This window comes from Balaenoptera acutorostrata, chromosome 10 (assembly GCF_949987535.1).
Source record: "Balaenoptera acutorostrata chromosome 10, mBalAcu1.1, whole genome shotgun sequence".
NCBI lineage: Eukaryota > Metazoa > Chordata > Mammalia > Artiodactyla > Balaenopteridae > Balaenoptera > Balaenoptera acutorostrata.
In genome coordinates this window covers 40621939-40639267 of record NC_080073.1, presented here as the reverse complement: position 1 = coordinate 40639267, position 17329 = coordinate 40621939, and the positions used below count along the sequence as shown (strand labels likewise).

The following is a 17329-nucleotide window of genomic DNA, read 5'->3' as shown; positions in this document are numbered from 1 at the left end:
GCATCAATCATACCTCGGCACAGCTGGAGAGGGAAACGTTATGGGAAAAGAAAAAGGGAAATGAAAAAAAGTAAGAAATAAGTTTAAATAAATAAATAAATAAAACATCACCCAAATGAATGAGAAATATGATATCAGTGAACTAAGGTTTCTACTACTGAATCCACATGGTATGGACGGGACTACAGGCCTGCCATTAACACTAGTCATATACTGATAGTTTTCTGGAGCCCTGGTCAACACCTGGCCCAGCGTGTCCTCTGCCTGGCATACAGGTCCAGGCTTGCAACACAACAGCCCATACCTTGCAGTCCACCAACCTCTAACTGATCATGCTAGATCGTTTAGGCTCACTGCCCTTGCTGGCAGTGAATGACAAGAGCCAGAAGCTACCTAATTACACTTTTCAGAGACTTATTTTTTTTTCTACAGTAATTTGTTTTATCTACAGGATTATGACTGAGCATTTCGCTGGACTATCCCATTTTGGCTCAATTTCTTTTTTCATGTTTGCAAATACTTCCACTAAGGCTCACAGCACAAAAGAATACATATGATTCCATTCACGTAAGATTCAAAGACAAGGGACTTCCTGGGTGGTGCACTGGTTACGAATCCGCCTGCCAATGCAGGGGACACGGGTTGGAGCCCTGGTCTGGGAAGATCCCACATGACGCAGAGCAACTAAGCCCGTGCACCACAACTACTGTGCCTGCTCTCTGGAGCCCGTGAGCCACAACTACTGAAGCCCACGTGACTAAAGCCCGTGCTCCGCAACAAGAGAAGCCACTGCAATGAGAAGTCCAAGCACCGCAACGAAGAGTAGCGCCCGCTCACCTCAACTAGAGAAAGCCTGTGCGCAGCAACAAAGACCCAACGCAGCCCAAAAATAAATAAATAAATAAACAAAAAGAAAGACTCAAAGACAAGCAAAACTACACTATCTTGTTCAGAGACACATACAAACACAGTAATACATACAAAGGACAGCAAAGAAAAGACTACAACTCGGGGAAAAAAGGGTTTCTAATTGGGGAAGGAATACATAAGAATTTCTGGATTGGTGTTAATGTTCTATTTCTAACCCGGGTTGTGGTTAAATGGGTGTTCTCTTTGGAATTATTTATGTCAACATCTGCTTTATTCATTTTCTGTATGTTATACTTTAAAATAAGTTTAAAAGAAGGAAACTAAGTGCTTGCTCCACGAAGTAACTGTCCCATGCGATTCACTTAAATGTCTGCCTGTATTCCACTTTCATCAGAGTTCTAAGCTACAAAGTTAAAGGGCTAACTTCCCATACATAGACAATACTCATATTCTTCTTTATAGTCCCATGTTCCAAAAGACAGACTCTCCACTCTGAAATTTAGCGAATGGCAGAGTCACAGTTGCAAATTAAATGATAATTTTTAAAAACGTTTTTAATATTTATTTATTTATTTTGGCTGTGCCGGGTCTTAGTTGCAGCACTCAGGCTTCTTAGTTGTGTGTGGCATGCGGACTTCTTAGTTGCGGCATGTGACCTCTTAGTTGCGGCATGCATGCAGGATCTGGTTCCCCAACCAGGGACTGAACCTGGGTCCCCTGCATAGGGAGCACAGAGTCTTACCCACTGGACCATAAGTGAAGTCCTGATAATTAATTTTTTAAGTGTTGACAAGTTGCAAATCTTGAACATATTTATAAACATCAACGTATTTAAAATTAAAATCTTCAACTTCTTTAGACTCTGATTTGATCTTCTAGTAGTCTTCTAGATCTTAGAGCTTTGCTGTTTTTAAACATAGGTCCTTATGATCTATTTTATTATTTTTTTTAAGATTTAATTTTATTTATTTTTGGCTGCATTGGGTCTTTGTTGTTGCATGTGGGCTTACTCTAGTTGCTTCCAGTGGGAGCTACTCTTCATTGTGGTGCACGGGCTTCTCACTGCAGTGGCTTCTCTTGTTGCAGAGCATGGGCTCTAGGCGCTCGGGCTTCAGTAGTTGTGGTGCGCAGGCTCAGTAGTTGTGGCGCACAGGCTTAGTTGCTCCGCGGCATGTGGGATCTTCCCGGACCAGGGCTCAAACCCGTGTCCCCTGCATTGGCAGGCGGATTCTTAACCACTGCGCCACCAGGGAAGTCCCCTTATGATCTATTTTAAAAGATAGAATACGACCCACGCACCTATGGTCAATTAACACATGACGAAGGAGGCAAGGATACACACTAATTATCAGAGATATGCAGATCAAAACTGCCATGACGTATTACCTCACCCCAGTCAGGACGGCCATCATCAAAAAGTCTACAATCAGGGCTTCTCTGGTGGCGCAGTGGTTGAGAATCTGCCTGCCAATGCAGGGGACACGGGTTCGAGCCCTGGTCTGGGAGGATCCCACATGCCATGGAGCAACTGGGCCCATGAGCCACAATTACTGAGCCTGCACGTCTGGAGCCTGTGCTCCGCAATAACAGAGGCCGCGAGAGTGAGAGGCCCGCGCACTGCGATGAAGAGTGGCCCCCACTTGCCACAACTAGAGAAAGCCCTCGCACAGAAACGAAGACCCAACACAGCCATTTAAAAAAAAAAACAAAAAAGTCTACAAACAATAAATACCAGAGAGGGTGTGGAGAAAAGAGAACCCTCCTACACTGTTGGTGGGAATGTAAATTGGTACAGCCACTATGGAGAACAGCATGGAGGTTCCTTAAAAATCTAAAATTAGAACTACCACATGATCCAGCAATCCCACTCCTGTGTATATATCTGAAGAAAACCATAATTCAAAAAGATATATGCACCCCAATGTTCACTGCAGCACTATTTACAATAACCAAGACATGGAAGCAACTTTATATCCATTGACAGGTGGATGGATAAAGAAAATGTGGTATATATATACAATGGAATATTACTCACCTATAAAAAAAGAATGAAATCATGCCATTTGCAGCAACATGGATGGACCTAGAGATTTTCATACTAAGTGAAGTAAGTCAGACAGAGAAAGACAAATATCATATGATATCACTCATATGTGCAATCTAATTTAAAAAAATGATATAGGGACTTCCCTGGTGGTCCAGTGGCTAAGACCCTGTGCTCCCAGTGCAGGGGGCCCAGGTTCGATCCCTGGCTGGGGAACAAGATCCCACATGTATGCCACAACTAAGAGTTCTCATGCTGCAACTAAGAAGTCCGCATGCCGCAACTAAAGATCCCACATGCCGCAATGAAGATCCTGTATGCCGCAGCTAAGACCTAGGGCAACCAAAATGAATAAATAAATAAATAAAATAAAATAAAATAAAATTTTAAAATGATATAAATGAACTTAAAATAGATAACCAACAAGGACCTACTGTATAGCAGAGGGAACTCCACTCAATTTTCTATAATAACCTACATGGGAAAAGAATCTGAAAAAGAATGGATATATGTATATATATAACTGAATCACTATGCTGTACAGCTGAAACTAACACAACATTATAAATCAACTATACTCTTAATAAAAATTTTTTAGTAAATAAATAAAATAAAAATATAAAAAGTAGAATACAAAATTGTCTAGCCTGTAGTTACAATTATGTTTGTGCTATGCATGCAAATGTACTAAGCCTTGAAGGGATTATGGAATAACAAGAATTTTTACTTGTGGAGGTAAAAAATATTTCAATTCATATTATGTTTACCTATGCAATATATTTTTAGCCTTACAAAGTACTTTTTCCCCCTAAATCTTTCTAACTTCTCAGCACTAGATAGAACCTACCCTATGTTGAGCCAGCTGTTTAATATCCAGTATGACTTAGGAAGTTAGTACATAAAGTTCCATTTTGATTTTCAAAAAAAACAGCCCAAAGAGTGAACTCCTACACCAGTCCAATTTATTCAGGAAAAAAAGCTTTTTATGTAAATAGCTTACATGTTTCACTAAAACATTCTCTGCTTTATTGTCTCTCTCCTCGATTTTTGTTTTACACCATTACACATTTTATCAATCCCTTTCATTTGGAAAAAAGCTAAACACTATTCTGAGAGAAAAAGAAGTATATCTGGTCCCACTGGCACTAAGTCATGAATTATTTTTAATTTTGGTTTATTCCTAAAAATATTCTTCTCTAATCTTTAAAATCTGGAAAAACAATAATGGTTTACTTCCCTGGAGTTAAATATTCCACAAATAAAGTCCCTTGTAAATACTATTTTTTAAGACACTCATACAATCCTAATTAGAAATACCAAAAACACAATGTGAATCACCTTACATATAATACTTCATATAAAGCTACATGTAAATTTTATTCTAAATGATTTTATACTTGATAAAATGTAATCTATAAGTATTATATTACAGTGTTTTAAATGATGAAAACTTCAACCACTTCCTGATTTGATAACTCTAATCCAGTTGATAATATAAGAGAACACAAAATAAACACTCAAGTATTTGGAGGTAAAGGAACATGGAGCTTTCAAATGATTCAGAATAATATGCCCAAAGACATAGAGAAAAAGACAATGCTAAAGCAAATGTGGTTAAATGCTAAAACTTCGTGATTCTAAATGAAAGTGAAAGTTCTTTATACTATTCTTGCAAATTTTTACTTTCAATTAATTTTAAGTTACCCAAAAACCTCAATTGGTCACATAGTTCAGAAAATGAAATATGCTGATTATCCAGTGGAGTAGTTCCCATTTGTTAAAAAATGAGCAAGTACCTCAATATCTAACAATGTATTTATAAACTATATGCATGTACTTACTATAATGCTAATATACTACACATACATATAACTTAAATCACATATTAAGAAATAGGTATTTTGGGGCTTCCCTGGTGGCGCAGTGGTTAAGAATCTGCCTGCCAATGCAGGGGACAGAGGTTCGAGCCCTGGTCTGGGAGGATCCCACATGCTGCGGAGCAACTGGGCCCGTGGGCCACAACTACTGAGCCTGCGCGTCTAGAGCCTGCGCTCCGCAACAGGAGAAGCCACGACAATGAGAAGCCCGCGCACCGCGATGAGGAGTGGCCCCCGCTCGCCACAACTAGAGAAAGCCCACACACAGAAACGAGGACCCAACACAGCCAAAAATAAATAAACTAATTATTTTTTTTAAAAAAATAGGTATTTTGAAAGCATTAGCTAAAAAATAATTAAAATAAAAGGAATGATCTTGCTCTGCAAATGTGAATTCAACCAGTACCCGGTAATTCCCTAATCTCTTCCTCTAATTCAACCTGTTTTCTAGAACTCCAGATCTCATTTCCAACTACCTATAGGATTTCTAAACCTGAGGTACCTACAGGAGAGCCAACCTCAACACAGACTAAACTGAGTACCTTTCTCCAGAAACCTGCTTTTATACTCTGGCTTCCACCTTAGTGAGAAAGGAATCTGCTCAGTGTAGTCATCCCAGTCAATTCTTTCTTATTTCAGCCCCACAACCCACCCACCATACAGACAAAAAAAAAAAAAAAAATCACTAAGTTCTACCCCCTTGCTGTGCTTCCCAATCACTTTCAAGATAAAAGCCACACTTCTAACACAGTAAACCTGTCATTTTATGACTGATTCTGGCCCATATCTCTGCCTACTGTCCTCAGTTCTAACCCTGTTGAACTATTTGCAACTACATTAAAAGCCTTTAGGCTTCTAAAAATCTTATATTTGTATTTGTATGGAAATATGTATGGAAATATGTTAATATAAATGTTTCAGACATTACATGAAATTTCTAAAAATCTTATATTTGTATTTGTATGGAAATATGTATGGAAATATGTTAATACAAATGTTTCAGACATTACAGGAAACTTCTAAAAATCTTATATGTTCTGGTATATTGTTATAAGTAATAATCCTAGTTATTACTTTAAAATGTATATCTCAGAAATAACTAATTTTCTTGTCAACTGCATTATTATGAACTTTCATCAAATCTTTAACCATGGTCATTTTTAAGTCTTTTGTCATTTACAGACAGTTCTGGGTGTACTCTGACGATTCTGCAAATATGTTCCTATAAAAGAGTTTCATCTTCAAGAAATTCATGGAAAAGACTCTGACAAGTACAGGTTTCTGGTAACTGACTGTACTGCTGAACTGAATGAATAAGCATTTTCAGAACTCTAATGAAAAACTGATGAACTCATAAAAGTGCTAACAAAAGATCAAGATGAAAAAAAAATTAATTACATGGGACTGAGTGAACTGATGAGGATGAGTATAATTTTTGTGACTTTCTGTCTGAATTAAAAAAAAAAATCCCACAAGGACTCAGAGGCAAAGAATATACAAATCAAGTTTCACTGCAAAGTAAAGGAGCTGTTACAGTGGAGGATTACTGGACTGAATGTCAATATTATGACATAGTATGAGTGTGTTTCATGTTTGGTAATTGCAATCATTGTTGCTTTTGTTGTGGTCATCCATGTACAATGCTTGGTGTCAGTCTATTTATCTCTTGTAAAAATAAAATACAGTGTGTGTGTGTGGAAAAAAAAAAAAAAAAAAGCCTTTAGGCTTTTATATGTTGCTATCACTGCCTGAAAATCCGATCTTCCAGCATGTCCCTAAAGAACTCATACTCTACTTTCAGGACTCAGTTCAAATGTCCTTTCCTTTGGAAAACATTTCCTGAGATGAGGAAAGTCAAAGGCTCTATTCATATAGGTCACCAGAGGGTAAGTAAGTCCCCTGAAGACCAACAATACACTGTATTACTCCTTGAATTCTTAGAACTTGGCACATAATCAAATGCTAAATATTTGCTGAACTCAAATCAGTGAGGAAGGGACTTCCCTGGAGGTCCAGTGGTTAAGAATCCACCTTCCAATGCAGGGGACGTGGGTTCAACCCCTGGTTGGGGAACTAAGATCCCACATGCCACGGGGCAACTAAGCCCGTGTGCTGCAACTACTGAGCCCACATGCCACAACTAGAGAGAAGCCCCCGCACCACAAGGAAGAGTCCACGTGCTGCAACTAAGACCCAACTAAGTCAAAAATAAATAAATAAATAAATAAATAAATATTTTTTAAAATAAAATAAAAGCAGTATAAAAACAAACATTATTTAAAAAAAAAAAGAAAAGAAAACAAACTTCACCTTCCAATGCAGAGGGTGTTAGTTCAATCCCTGGTCAGGGAGCTAAGATCCCACATGCCTCACGGCCAAAAAAACAAAATATAAAACAGAAGTAATACTGTAACAAATTCAATAAAGACAAACGGTCCACATCAGGGCTTCCCTGGTGGCACAGTGGTTAAGAATCTGCCTGTCAATGCAGGGGACACAGGTTCGAGCCCTGGTCTGGGAAGATCCCACATGCCACGGAGCAACTAAGCCCATGCGCCACAAATACTGAGCCCGTGCCACAACTACTGAAGCCCACACGCCTAGAGCCTGTGCTCCGCAACGAAGAGTAGCCCCTGCTCGCCCCAACTAGAGAAAAGCTTGCACACAGCAACGAAGACCCAACACAGCCAAAAATAAAATAAATTTAACAAAAAAAGATCCACATCAAAAAAAATCTTAAAAAAATCAGTGCAGAAAAGCAGCACCCTTTAATAAATGTTGTTGGGTTAACCAGATAATCATATGGAAAAAAGATAAAACTGCTTTTCTTTTTTTTTGTGAGCACTGGATCCACTGCTCACAATGAATATCAAGATAAATTCTTGATGGATAACAGAGTTACATGTAAAAAATGATACCTACAAATAGTGTAGAAATTTGTTCTTCTACAAATACTAGAACAACACATGGCTGGAATCCTTTATCACCTACAAGTGGAGAAAACTTCCCAACGTGATTCAACAAAATAACGTCCATATATTTGACTTAATGAAAATAAATGTCTGGAGAGCAAAAATACCATAAGTGAAATGAACAGATTTACTGCAATATCAGTAAAACCATATTTTTTATTCTCAATTATATCTGAGAAATCAGTGAGTTATTAAAACAAAAAGTTTAGAGATGAAATAAGCACACACAAATCAAAAGCTTTTGAGATTTATAAAAGGTCTACCAATAATAAATTCAGTAGAGGCAACAAACAGCAGACTGGAAACTACAAAAATCCGAATCAGAGAAATGAAAGACAAAAATTATGGGAAAACATAGCACAGGTAGTTCCCGGAAATCTAATATCTGTACAATCAGAGTTCAAAAATATAAAGAAATACAGGATGGCAGAGAAGGCTAACAGACTGAATGTTCCCTGAGCCAAAGAAACAAAACTGAGTCTTCAGATCATGACTTATAACAACTAGACATATTTATGAATTTTAAAAATCAGTATTAAAAAAGGGGAAATCAGGGACTTCCCTGGTGGCGCAGTGGTTAAGAATCCGCCTGCCAGTGTAGGGGACATGGGTTCGAGCCCCAGTCCGGGAAGATCCCACATGCCGCGGAGCACCTAAGCCCGTGCACCACAACTACTGAGCCTGCGCTCTAGAGCCGGCGAGCCATAACTACTGAGCCCGCATGCCACGACTACTGAGGCCCGCACACCCAGAGCCCGTGCTCCGCAGCGAGAAGCCACTGCAATGAGAAGCCTGCGCACCACGACAAAGAGTGGCCCCCACTCGCCGCAACTAGAGAAAGCCCATGCGTAGCAACAAAGACCCAATGCAGCCATAAATAAATAAATAAATAAATAAAATTTCAAAAATTAAAAAAAGGGGGAAAATCAACAAGTAGTATCAGATTTTTCTGTACAAAATCAAATGTTAAGAGAAGAACAAAACCTTCAAATTACAAAAGGAAATAAGGCATAACCCACTATTTCTATACCAAGCCAAACTTTCAGTCAAAATACCAACTGCAAGGAGAGCAGAATCATATTCTCACATAAGCTCAGAAGAATCCCACCTACAAAATATAAAAAAATTCCAAGAAACAACATTCTAGCCACAAGAACTGAATCAGGAGAAAAAAATGGAAAAGACTTAGTACAGTAAGACAATAAAGAAACTACAACATAGTAAAATGTTAACAGTTAAGTCTAGGTAATAATTGTTGTGATGTTTAATGCAAATTTTAAATGACTCCTGAAAGAGATGTTTCCTACAGTTCAAAAGCAATAATGTCCTATAGCTAAAATTCTGTAGCGATTCCTCCTTTTTCCTATTCTATAGGATAGCAACATCAAAATAAAGAGCTGTAGGCTGCACCCAAGAGTACAGAAACTGAAGATGTTCCAGTGTGATAAGCTGATGTACTTACAGGGAGTTTGGTGAAGGCCGGGTTGGTGACATGTTTCCCAAAGGCATCTTCCTGGAACTGGAGAAGCTGTACCACCAGCCCAGCCAGTGCTTTATTGGTAGGAGCATCCGCGTGAACATACTGCAAGATAAAGACAGAAACTCAAAAACTGGGACAACTGTGCAGAAGACAATGTTAGCTTACTTCCCAGTACCTAAGTACCGGCCTGGTGGCAGATTTTTAAGTGTCTGAGACACTTACATAAACAAATACTGGGAGCCGTGGGGAGGGACAGATAACATATCCTTTCAGTTAACAGATCTTAAGAATGAGAAATACTATGCCCAAGAAACCAAACCCAAGTGTCATCTCATCTGCACCTGGACCTAAATTAGATGGTGAGATCCTGGACCTCAAACTTGAGCCTGATGCTACTGAATTGGCCTAAAAGTTTGTTCAGGTTTTTCCATAAGATGTAACAGAAAAACCCGAACGAACTTTCTGGCCAACCTAATATAATGGAATGAGACATACTGGCCACTATATTTCGCATGTGGCCAGAGAGCCAACTGTGTTACAGTTTTTCAAACAAGTCCACAAATTCTTTGACTCCTCTCAACAAGAGGTGGGGATCTATGGCCCTCCTCTATTGAATCAGGACCATCCTTAGTGACTCGCTTAAAACCATTAAAATGCAACAGAAGTGATACTGTGTGACTTCTGAAGATAAATCAAAAAAAAATCATGCAGCTTCCATATAGTTCTTTTGGGACACCCACCTTTGGAGCCCTGAACAACAATGAAGTCCAACCACCCTGACATCACCATACTGAGGAAGCCCAGGCTACACTGAGAGGCCACATGGAGAGGCCCCAGCTGCTGTTCAGAAGACTGACAGCACAACCACCAGACACATGAGTAAAGATGATTCCAGGTGATTGTGGCCCCCAGCTGTCAGGTCACCCCCAATCATCAAACATCCCCAGTCAAGGCCCCAGACACCACTGAGCAGAGACAATTGGCCTTACTGTGCCCATCCAAATTCCAGACACACAGGAACTCTAAGCATAATAAAATGGTTGCTTTTATGCATTAAAAAAAATACATGTGTAGGCACTTAAAAATGGTTAGGATGGTAAATTTTGTAAGTTTTTTACCACAATAAAATTTTTTTAAAACAAACGTACATGAAAAGTTATCCATGCTAATGTGAATAACGTCAAGAAGGCCAAATTCGTGGTAGACAGCAAGCAAGCATTACAGCAAGGAAAGATAAAGGGTACGTGACAGGGAAAGCATAAATTACTGAGTTCAATTAAATGCAAAAATTTAACTTAGTATTAAGCATTCACTATCACTTTGAAAAGCCATCATTTTTTTTTCTTCTAACCTCCAATTTTGAGCAGGAAAAAACATCTATACTTCCTTCCATAAAAAAACTAAAAGTTTTCTTCCTGGAAAAAACCTCTTTCCCAGTACCACCCAACATTTCAAGATAATGTTTCTATTGCAATAAATAAAGTCTAAGGGATACATATACAGCAAAATATGAGCTACACAGTCTACCATTAATTACTATGCCTTAAGTTGACTGGCTCTCAAGATGTGCTACTGTCAATCAAAAACAGAGCATAATATAAAAGGGCAATTCTTCTTAGAGCTTAGTATCCTCGCAAATTTTTATTTGTTCAGGTATGTTAGCTTTCCACTCTAAACAGAACAACCAGCATGCAGTTAACTTTGCTGAAGACTGGTTAACTTTGCTGAAGACTGGTATTTTGCTGGAATGCTTTTTTTTTTTTTTAATTTTATTTATTTTTGGCTGCATTGGGTCTTCGTTGCTGCGTGCAGGCTTTCTCTAGTTGCGGTGAGTGGGGCTTCTCATTGTCGTGGCTTCTCTTGTTGCGGAGCACAGGCTCCAGGCACGCGGGCTCAGTAGTTGTGGCTCACGGGCTCTAGAGCACAGGCTCAGTAGTTGTGGCACATGGGCTTAGTTGCTCTGCGGCATGTGGGATCTTCCCAGACCAGGGCTCGAACCCGTGTCCCCTGCATTGGCAGGCGGATTCTTAACCACTGCACCACCAGGGAAGTCCGGAATGCTTTATTTTACATGAAATCCCCAAGACCAAAGGTTGGTAAAACCCAGTCTACTGCCTGTTTCTGTGTGGCCCACAAGCTAAGAATGGTTTTTACATTTTTTAAATGGCTGGGAAAAAATTAAAAGAAAAATAATATTTCATGACACATGAATATTACATAAAATTCAAATGTCAGTGTCCATAAATAAAGTTTTATCAAAACACAGCACACTCATTCATTTGCACATTGTCTATGGCTGCTTTCCTGCAAGAGCAGAGTTGAGCAGTTGCAGCTGAGACTGCATGGCCCGCAAAGCCTCAATATTTACTCTTGCCCTTGACAGAAAAAGTCTGCCTATCCCTGTTGTAGACTACTCCTTTTTGTCCTTACAGATAGCTTCCTTTTATTTAATTTAAAGGTGTCCTGTAAAAACACATTTCCTTAAGGCCACAAAGTGAAACAAGTATATCAGACACGAGCCAATAACTGGAAACAAGTTTCATACAATTAAGCACGTAAGATGTCAATTCTCTTAGTCTAAAATAATGGTTCTCAAGTTTTAGCCCCACTTACTAATTCAATAAGTCGGGCCCAAGAATCTGCATTTCTAACAAGTTCCCACATGACACTACGTGACTGGGAACTACACTTTAAGAACCACTGGACTTTTTTTCAAAAATCCACTTCAAATATTATCATATATCTCAGTTAAAGAACAAATTTTATTATAATTTAGAAGTTAAAAACCAGGTAAGCAATTTTTAAATGTTAAAAACTTCTTACAATTCCCCTTTCCTACAATGCCAATTCCCATAAAAACCAAGTTTACTTTTCTGAGGACTATAAACTTTCAAGTGAAAACTTAAAACATCAGATTTTTTTTCCAATTTACTCAACATAGTAAATCTTTAATAAGTAACACTCAATTTTGAAAGTAATCAGTGATACTCAACATAGTATAATCTTTAATAAGGAATAAACTCTTCAAGTCTAACCCACAGAACTGGCAAAGTATGTTGTACATACCCACAAGATAACTTTATAATCTTTAATAAGTACAAGCTTCTCAAAAGAATCACATAATGTACTGCAAGTTTTTCCGCACATGGTAAAGCAACGTGAAAAATTAATAACCGTAACTTTTTATTTTTCATATACCTGCAGACAACTGAACAGCGCCAAATCCTAAACCTGAAAGACACCATTTGGAGGAAGGTTGTTCGGAGAAAAACAAACCAACCCTCCAGGCAAAAAGTAATTTTTAATGACTTACATACATAGCTTTGTATATATTCTAAACTTCACTACTATCTACACACTTCATTTATTGTCATTCAGAATGAGAAAGATTTCATGTGGACAACCCTACAGTTTCAGAATAAAGATGGCCAGGTGCAAAGCCCAATCAAAATGATTATATTAGGTATTTTAAGATCCAATTTTTAAACTATAAAACATTTTTAACTCCATTTACTTTCTCCAAATCACCCACAAAAATGATCAAACATTAAAATGTATGCAAGAGATGACACTTTTAACTAATAAATTAATCTGACATTAATAAATTAATGTCAGATTCATACCCTCTCAAAAGGCAGTCAATGTACGACTATAAGATTTTAAATCGACTTATAAAAATTTCAAAGAGTAACATTCTATTTAACGAATAAGAATGAAGCAGGGGGACCCAATGATACATGGCAAAAGTATCACTACCACCTCAAATTTATATAATCCTACCTTCGAGGACTATCTCATTTGATTCGAACAACTGTCTATGGGAGTCACAGTCTTACTCCCAACTTACAAATGAAAAATTAAAACATGGAAATCAAGTCACCTGCTCAATGACACCAATTAGCAGCCAAGAGTACTGAACTCACGTCTTCCAACCTAACGTAATGCTCATTCCACTATCCCATACAGACATAAGTTCATTTCAACTGCTTCCAAAAATCTCACCTAAACATAAAAAGTTCTTAATAGCTTTCAAAATAATGAATCCTGATTAAAGGGAAAAAAAATTAATAATTATATAGACTACTTCAGTCATAAAAATTTTATCTTTTGATCAAAAAAAAGTTCAACAGAATGTTTTACTTAAGACAACAAAAAATTTTTTAGTCTCAAAGTATTCTGATTAAGAAAGTTAGGAGGATATGTTTAGAAAGTTGTTATCAATAAATCTGCTTTATATTCCCTGTGACATTAATATAGTATCAAAAGTTTAACTTATCCATAAACAATTCTATTGTAGCAGATGTCCCATCTGGGAAAAAAAAAGTCTTAAACTGTTAAATACTTTAGGTAAAGGGCACTGAAATGCCTTCCTTGGGCAATCTACTCTATTTTAGAAATCTTTGTTAAATCCAAAGCATCTTTATTTAAATCATCCTAAAATCTTAAATCTTGTTTCAGGGGCAAGCCAAACTTCGGGAAGAAACTTACCTGGGAACTTAATGGCTTATAGATATACTTCACCTTCACAAGGTTTTATCATCTGAAAATCACTCTGAACTATGGATAGAAACATATCTTTAAAAGTTAGGATGAAAGATATGCACCCAGTAATACAAAGCAGGCAGCTTAGGTAGATAAACAAGCTTCCGCACTGCTAGTGGACTGAAAATGCAACCTCAGGCAAACAGTTAACCTCTCTGTGCTTCAGCTTCCGCGTACCTGAAGTGGTCACCTCCTCTGGACTCCTTTGGCTAGCTGAAGCTCATCCCAGTCAAAAAGTATTCACTCTCCTTTCTGTACTGCTAAGCCAAATGTATCAACAAAGCCTAAATAAACAGATTTCTATACTAGTTAATCTGTTCATTCATGGAACAAATATTTACTGAGCACCTCCTATAGGCATTCAGAAGACAAAAACGATACAAGGAAGTTCTCTTTTAATTTGAAATCACTTGGGTTTTATAAGTAGGTGCCTATGTCTATCTTTTCCACAACACTGTCAGTTCCTTAAAGAGAGGGATTATGTGCAGCCAAAAAAAAAGGGGGGGGGGGGGTTTGGAGCCAGGCAGACCTTTGAATTCCAAATTTGCCACTCCTAACTGTAATTCTTAGAGAAGTTACTTAAATCTCCACCCTCAGGTGTCTCTCATGTGGAAAATGAAGTAAATAATATCTTATCATTCAGAACTGCTGTGAGGATTTAAGTAACTTATGTTTTAAATGCCTGGGTAAGATGGATGCTCAGTTGTTCACTGAGTGCATACATAAACCCATCAATAAAAATGCTACTATCAACGTCATGTTTATTTCATTTATTTGCTGAGATTTATGAATTTGAAAACACACTATTAAATGCAACAGAAAAGTTTAGTTAAAACCTATCAATGTGTATACCAGGTAGAGATATATCCTGTACAGAGGAAGCAAAGAACCTTCTGGTAAATATTTTCACCACACCAACACCACTCTCAGAGGCTGATAGGATTCTGACTGTCAGGCCCAAGGGATATACAATTCTTAATCTGCGTAGGCCCAAGAAACACACTCTAGCTTTATGAAACACTGAGAGGTCAAACCTAACTTTAACTTTGTCTTTAAGGCCTCAGGCACACTGAGCCAACACTAGCCTACTGTCTTCAACACTTTGGGACAAATCCTGCAATCAGCCTCACAGCCACTTCCTCACCCACCCAAACAAATCTTTTAAAGATTATCCAAGCCTAAAGCTGCCCTCTTAAAATTGGGCGCAAAGAAATGCACAGAGTTTGGAGAGGTAGAAATTACTATTACTGTATTTCCCTTTTTCTTTTCCCTTCCTTGCTATCCAAAGGAATATTCCGCCTATTTCTCTTTGTTAAAGCTACATTGATAAAGTAATACAATATTATATGTCAATTATATCTCAATAAAACTGGGGTAAAAAATCCAGACTGGGGGGAATAAATACATTAAGGTATATTAACTTAAGATCCAAAGTATTGGCTGAAGGGCACATGATAAACAATACTTTAATAATATAAATATACTCAATTCCCTTAGCTACTACCAGAAGCTCTATTGCCAACACCAAAAAAGTGACCAATTTACCATTGTACAAGGGAAAACAATATTCTTGTCTACCTACATGTAAATGAGAAAAAGCTACAATCCCAAATGTGACTGCAAAATTTCAGGGGGGAAAAAGTCAAAGAATCAAAAAATATACTGTAACTAAAAATATATATCACCTCTCACTTCCTAAAACCTCAGATAAGAAATGGTCATTTATTAAAGTACCACAATGGAACGCAAAAGAACCCAAGATCCCTGCCCATGCCTAACAACTTCCAAAAGCTGATAGGCTCCACTGCGCTGTACACCCCAAATGAGTAGGTTCCTAGACTATCTTTTCATTCATTCCAACAAATATTTACTAAGCAACTACTAAAGGCGAGACAATGAGGATCAAACATGTTCCGGGACACGTTGTAGTGAACAGGCCTAACAAGGTCCTTGCCCCAGGGCTATGGTCCACAACGGGGGAAGTAGAGAACTGAAAAGGGTGTTCCGGAAATTTGGGGGCAAAGAGAGTATTTTTGGCAGTCCGCGTCCTTACACCTTCTAAGGGAGTCATTCCTAAGTAGTTACATAAAGGGGAAGCTAAAAAAATATTTGTTATAAACAAGAGACTAACTTACAACTTTTAATACCACTGACTCAGCGGAACTTACATTCCAAAGGTAGAGCAAACAGGTAAATGAAAATAATCTCAAAAAGTGGTATGAAGAAAACAAAGGTGATATGAAGCGGGGTGATCTAACATGAATGGGGTTCTCAGGGAAGGCCTCACATTAGCCACAAGTGAACATTAACTCTTGCACCCCCACTATACATAACCAGAAGTAGTTAAGTAAAAACCGTCATTTTTTAATATTAGTTCTCATGAATATTGTAATTATATTAACCTGCTGTAACCAACGTCCGAGTACAATCGTCCATAGTCCGTCTTTAGCATACCAACAGCAGGTAGTAAAACCTTAATCACCTCACTTGACTTTGAAGACTAGTCTCTAAACAAAACTTGCCGCTTTTACACCTCTGGCTCAGACAGTTTTAATAATCATTGTTCACACACCTAAAGCAGCCAACAAGAGTAAGATTCACACCCTCCGGGTCGCTGAGCTCGACCTGCTCCTGCAGGAGCAGGCAGGGGCTTTCGCCCGGGGTGCATGGGCTCCCAAGAGCGGAGCTCCGAGGGCCAGTGGAGTCCCGGGCGCGCGGACGCCGAGAGCGCACCGCGGGGGCGTGGCGGGCCCTGCGCCTGCCTTTGTTGTCCCTCGTGGCGCGCGGGGGGAGGGGCGGCCAGAAGCCCGCGAGGCCAGGAGCCGCCCCCGGCCCCCGTCGCGTGGCCTCCCGGACCCTACGAGCGCGCGAACCCACCTTCTTGTAGTGCTTGCCCAGCCAGACCCGCACCGAATCCAGCTGGGACACCGTCTCCGGGCTCTCCCAAAACTTGCTGGTCGGGCCCCCGTCCTTCCGCCGATAAACTGCCAGGCCCGCGGCCGCCGCCGCGCCTCCCAGACCCGCGGCGCCCGCCGTCGCCCCCAGCCCGCCGCCGCCCGCCGCCGCGGCCATCGTCGCCGTACGTCGTCCCCACCGCCCAGCCCGCCCCGCCCCGGCCCTCGCGGCGTTCCTCGTTCGCACGCGCGCGCGCAGCCGCCACCTCCGCCTCCCGGCCCCGCCCAGTCAGCCCCCTTCCGGCACGGAGGCCCGGCCCCACCCCTTCTCGGGACCGGCGCCTGACGAGGGCACACGCATACGCATGCGCAGCACTCTCTCCGGGCGGGCCTAGGGCGAGCTCCTCCCCCGCCTCTTCCGCCAGGCTGTAGGACAGCGCACAGTTCCCGCCCCCCAGCTTCGGCTTCTGAGTGTGTGGCTGTTTCCCGGATACCTGCGTCGAATCGTTATGCAATCTACTACTGCACGGAGGTTCTGTGTCATCGTCCGCCACCGCCGGGGAGAAAGGGGCTGGCGTGAGATTCTCCGAGAGGAGAACCCGTTTAGGGTGTCGCGTGCTGGCGGAGGAACCCACACGCCGGATGGGAAT

At 39.9% G+C, this 17329-nt stretch overlaps 1 protein-coding gene across 5 annotated transcripts in view; it reads right to left on the bottom strand.

Moving 5' to 3' along the window:
• SMARCC1 (SWI/SNF related, matrix associated, actin dependent regulator of chromatin subfamily c member 1) overlaps nucleotides 1–16911 on the bottom strand; it is a 192668-nt gene extending 175757 nt beyond the window's left edge. For 4 of the 5 annotated variants that reach the window (XR_009009515.1, XM_057554907.1, XM_057554909.1 and 1 more), the window contains exons 1-2: nucleotides 16663–16910; nucleotides 9226–9345 (exon numbers count right to left, since the gene is read on the bottom strand). Coding sequence is in view for 4 of the 5 variants with exons in the window: in XM_057554907.1 (XP_057410890.1) it covers nucleotides 9226–9345; nucleotides 16663–16857 (315 nt within the window). In the remaining variant the exon portion in view is untranslated. Of the gene's footprint in view, nucleotides 1–9225; nucleotides 9346–16662 lie in introns of all 5 variants that reach the window. The other variant, XM_057554908.1, reaches the window with a different exon arrangement.
• Between the last annotated feature and the right edge of the window lie 418 nt (nucleotides 16912–17329).